Consider the following 5,260-nt stretch of genomic DNA (forward strand, 5'->3'; position numbering starts at 1 on the left):
TGATTACAGGACGTTAACGAAAAGTCTTTAGACGAAAGTTTAGCCGATGATTCGAATATCGAAGGTGACTACGTGACTGCCACCGAGTGTTCGACAACTCCGATGGCTCTATCGAGAAGTGGGTCCTTCGCCATGACTCCAGAATGCGAAGACCTTGGTGCTCCAACAACCGTGACTTCTGTCAGCGATACCTGGTAACATAAAAATAATATACTTATATTACAATTTATGTAATTCGCTCATATATGTATTATACGAAGTATATGTATATTATAATGTATGTAATTTATTCATAACGTATATAATTTGTTGATAATGTACATAATTTATTTATAATTTATATAATTTGTTTTAACACTAGAAAGACTGAAACTTAGTATATACCTATATTGCCCAAAAGCAGTAAAAATGACTGCATTGTGAAAGAATAATGTGTAAAGAAATTTGTCTAAAATACTAAATTATATTAAATCGTTATCTGAAGATAATTTTTTCTGATATCATTGTATTAAAAGGTGGAGCGCTGAGGAATCTAAATTTACCACCAGCAACGGAACGGTTCTCCCTTCTGTAATTAAACAAATGGAAAGTTCAAAAGAACCAAGAATAGAAAGGAGCGACGTGTCGATGGACATTTCCAAACCGGAAGTGCATGAGACGGGGAGAGAGAAACAAGTTGACAAACTGGTATCAATGGCAAAAACTGTCGAAGTAATTGACGTTGACTTACTACATGCGATAAATTATTTGTTAAGATCACAGAGAGCAATTTTTTTTTTCACACTTCTGTTTGATGTTTCAATATTATTTTCATTGATCCAGGAGAAGACTGGGAAGGTTGTGAAGGAAGTGACGGAGATGACGACGCTGCGAGTGTCCCATGACGTTCGACTGGATATCGCAGCTTACAAGGTGATATCTAATACTGTTCAAGATCATCGAGAAAATGTTGACGTTAAAGAAATCATGGATCTCGAGCGTCTCGTGTCTCCGGAAACTAACGGAATTCATCATGAAACCGATTCTAGTCCCAAATGTAAGATTTCATATTATATTTCATGCAATGCTTGAATTAAAAAAATTCATTCTAACATAAATACAAGTCAATAGATTAGAGAGCAATTATTGAATATTAAAAATTGTACTTAAATATTATTAGTATCTATTAAATAATTCTTGCTGCAGATTAGAATTCGTGAAGGTTGCTTAATTAATTAAAACAAATTTAATTTAAAAAGCGGACTCGTACAGCCGAAGGGACGAATTGTCGACAAAAACAAACGACGGTGAACGCGTAATCAAATTCGCGAGAGCCTGCGAGATAAACCAGGAGTCTCGCGCGATTCCAGTGGACACATCGAAGGAAATCACGCTGTCGTTGAAAGAATACACGCGGCATCACGAAGACAGCGGGATCGAGATGTCACCGACGAAGAGGGAGGAGAATCTGGAGGGACAAGATTTCCTCGAGAAAGCGAGGAAGGTGAGTTTCGTCGAAGCATCTGCGATTAACGGCGAGAGGAGCAACGGTTGCTGCTGCAACTGCAATTGCGCACAAGCTGCATGCTTTGAACGTTTTACCATGCAACACAATCTACTGGAAGTTGCTAATGTCAGCGAGACGCGGCTGCCGCTGTCTAACGCAAGCTAACTGGTTTTCACTGATATAATGATTAGACTGACGATTTTCATACATAACTTATGTGATCAGTTTTTGATAAATTTCTTTTTATCATTTAAGAAGTACGCAAACAACTTTTGATATTTTGTCTATTTTTATGCATCACATGTTCATCTTCATTATTCTTATAAATATATAAAATCTGCAGTCAATTGGAGATCATCTGATAGCAAGTTTATGAGAAAAGCAGTCAGGTAATTTTTCTTTAATGTTGTCTTCATTAATGAATTTATTTACTGTCACGTTATAATGTTTTAAGTATAGCATGCGAAATATATTGATCGTTTTCCTAGTTTTATACCTATTACAATGTATTGTTACAAATATTACATACATATGGGACCAAAAATATTTTTATACTTGTGTATAGAAATTTTATTATATAAGACAATGACAACTGTCGCAATTATTACAGCTTATAATAATAATCGTACAATATTATTGTTTATTATTTAAATCATTAATTTCTGTTATTTTTATGTGTGTTTTATTATTATATTATAACTTCAGCGTGTGCATGGCTTAATGTTTGTAAATAAAACGTTATGTATAGTATAATTATTGTCCTGATTATGAAACTGAAAATCTGGGAGGATTCTCTAATGTAAGTACTACCAAAAAAATATTATACAAAGCCTTCACTACTTTCTCTTTCGACGTCTGTACCAGTATAAAAAATAATGTGGTGCAACTCATAAGAAAAATGAAAACTAAGAAAGGAAATATAATTAGGAATAAAAACGCGCCGTGTATCATGCCGTTTCGAATAAAGCGGGCGATGTGTCGTCGTCGGATTTCGTGCGATCTCGTACGGCTTCGACGCGCTCGCTCGCGGCGTTGCGCAGCGGCAACCTGAGCCGCTTCGGCGGCATTCGAAACGAAACGTAGCCCGGGGAACAGTCTTGCGTCGTCTGGCTTCCGCGACGCGACGAGTTGACCGGTGATATGACAAGATTGTGACATGTGTCACGCGAGTGTTGTTGCTGCTGCGGTTTACGTTGTGGCTACTAATTGAACGCGGATCGATTTAGGTGATTGACCGAAGACTCTCATAGAGAAGTTCTTCATCACACGCGCGCTTTAATATAAAATTTTTATAGCCAGTTCTATTTAACTATCAATTTATAAATAATATTACAATTTAATTCAATTACGGGTCCACCTGACGAATCGTAGTTTGACAAGTGGTATTTGTATGGGCTCATTGATTCGTGACTTAGGGTCGCACATTTATTTAAATCGATTCGGCCAAAACCCGGTTTGTCACGTTCTTGCCCGACCCCGATTTCCTCTCATTCTACTCACGTCTATTACCTCTTGAAACATCGCAATGTCCGAATAACATTTCAAACAGCTATAACGAGTCTCTTCAATAAACTCCTCAGTCATTTTCGCTTATTATCATCAAACAAAAAGTCGACGCAAAGAGCGGTCGTAAAAGCTTTATCGACGTAAACAATAGAATGAAAGTCAGCCGTTGCGCGGATCGGTGGTACCAGCGGCGGGCCGGTCAACAGATAACGCGTAATTAGCCTGACATAATGGTACCGATAATACCGTAATATACGCCGTGCATTGTTCCACGAGGATGACCGACACGATTGACGAAGTTCGGGTGCACGGGACCGTGGAACCGGCGGCGTGGCCGATTTCTGTGTTGCACGCACGCTTTGATTCCAGTTTGGTCCCGGCTCTTTTTCCACCACGGATCGGAGACGATCCACGGTGCCGTGGATGCGGTGAACGTCTCGTTCGGAGAACGCCACCAGTCAGTCCGGTTTTATCCTCCCATTCGTTCGTCCATGTCGGTGACGTCACTGCCACAAAGATATCCATAATGTATAAACACACGGACACGACGAAAGGTGTATCGGCGCACGCACGTTCGCCTCTTTTTAATAACCGGTGTGTATTAATCGTTACAACGCCGGCAATTAGAGCCGCGCCGCTGGAAACCGAGGGGACACGGTTCTCCAGTAGATTTCGTTTCAGAAGGACACTGATGATTTCCATGTAGTCGCGTTTCGTGCTGGTAGAAGGATAAATAATTTAAATATTAGATCAGAATCGAAAGTGTATCGCGCAGGAAATCGTTATCGCACGCGATACACGCAGGTATTCAATTGCTGATTGCACTCGTATCCTTTAATCAGTCAATTTATTGATGCCAATTAAGGTTATTCTGGTTATAAGCTAAAGTAAAAGTAAGAATTTTATTAATTTTTTAAATATTAGAGCTTCAAGTTCCAGTTTCCTTTGGCATAGCCAGAAGGACTAGTGAAATTGTAAATTACAAGGAACACGCTGATTAACATCAATATTTGTAAAACGGCAAGTGTATTTTGTTGAAAACCGCTTGAGGGAAGATCTCAGCAGCGATTTTGAAATAGAGACGATTTCGTAGCGCTTCAGTGTCCGCAGAATTCGCGCGTTTGGCGAGTCGCCAGAAATAACGTTAATCACGGTAGAGGAGTTAGAAGCGGGCGATGGTAACTGGAGAACGTAAATGCGGCTCGCAATCCGTGCGCTCGTCGATCTCGAAGGAAGATGGAACGGGCATCAATTTTCGCCGGCTGCTACGAACCGAACGCGTTTCCGCATAATGGTCCGGGACGCCTCAGCCCGTAGGAACGCGGAACATTGATCAACGTCGAAATTAATTCGCCGGCAAGCCCAGGAGTATATTAAACCTCCGTTTGTTTCCTTTGCCTCCTTGTCCGTTCCGTTGGAGACAGGCCAATCGAATTCCGCCGCTTCCGCTGAAATTCAGCCAGCAGACTTCGAACGAACTTTGATCTATCATGGTAGAAAGTCGTTCTACGACTCGTGGGTGGAAAATTTTGTTTTTTATACTATATTGCCTACAAAATATATTTGACCAATATTTCNATCATTAATATGAGAAAAGTACATTTCATACAAAGATTTATCTTATTATCGTGACTCTGATAAATATTAATTTAAAAATATTTCCCAATCGTAAATGGATATTTAATTAGTTTATTGATAACAAGAAAATTCTCATCTTCAATTCTGAAATCCTTGGAACGAGAAGTGCTTCTTACACTTGTACGCACGGTAGCCACCGTGAAACACGGTTGCCGTTCAAGTGTTCTCCAGACACATCTTATCTCCGTCGATTCGTATCACTCTTCAAGTGTACAATCTCTCGAATTACCATGCTACTTGATTTGATGTACCCATTGCATACTATGCAGGATGATATTCTAGCCAATGAACTCAGAGATTGTCTTACCTAAACAACAAGACGATAACCCCGTGCTTTTATACAAGATCAATAAATGTATCTTCGCCTATACTCAAGTGGCTGACGTAGTCCTGAGCCGAAAATTGATGGCTGTTTGTGTTTTTATATGTAATATGATTTCAAATCAAACTTTCGTTAGAATTTTATTTAGCTTAAATATTTCATTAAAATTGAGTATAATTTATATATTAATATACGCAATAGAAAATTCTGTAAGGACAATAAAAATAAATTAATTACAACACACAAACGAAACAGCTGTTTCTCATACACATAACATTTTTGATAATTCTTTTCTCAGATACCCTTAC

At 38.9% G+C, this 5,260-nt stretch overlaps 1 protein-coding gene across 10 annotated transcripts in view; it reads left to right on the forward strand.

Annotated features, from left to right (window-relative positions):
* The first annotated feature begins 13 nt into the window (after positions 1-13).
* LOC108631257 (muscle M-line assembly protein unc-89) overlaps positions 14-5,260 on the forward strand; it is a 44,053-nt gene continuing 38,806 nt past the window's right edge. For 5 of the 10 annotated variants that reach the window (XR_003389936.1, XR_003389937.1, XM_026818773.1 and 2 more), the window contains exons 1-4: positions 14-194; positions 516-711; positions 823-1,036; positions 1,239-1,483. Coding sequence is in view for 3 of the 10 variants with exons in the window: in XM_026818773.1 (XP_026674574.1) it covers positions 103-194; positions 516-711; positions 823-1,036; positions 1,239-1,483 (747 nt within the window). In the remaining 7 variants the exon portion in view is untranslated. Of the gene's footprint in view, positions 195-515; positions 712-822; positions 1,037-1,238; positions 1,484-2,564; positions 2,713-5,260 lie in introns of those variants that run through there. The other 5 variants (XM_018035062.2, XM_026818772.1, XM_018035063.2 and 2 more) reach the window with 2 other exon arrangements.

The sequence above is a fragment of the Ceratina calcarata genome, unplaced genomic scaffold (genome assembly GCF_001652005.2).
Source record: "Ceratina calcarata isolate Rehan_Ccalc_2016 unplaced genomic scaffold, ASM165200v1 scaffold86.2, whole genome shotgun sequence".
In the NCBI taxonomy this organism is placed as follows: domain Eukaryota; kingdom Metazoa; phylum Arthropoda; class Insecta; order Hymenoptera; family Apidae; genus Ceratina; species Ceratina calcarata.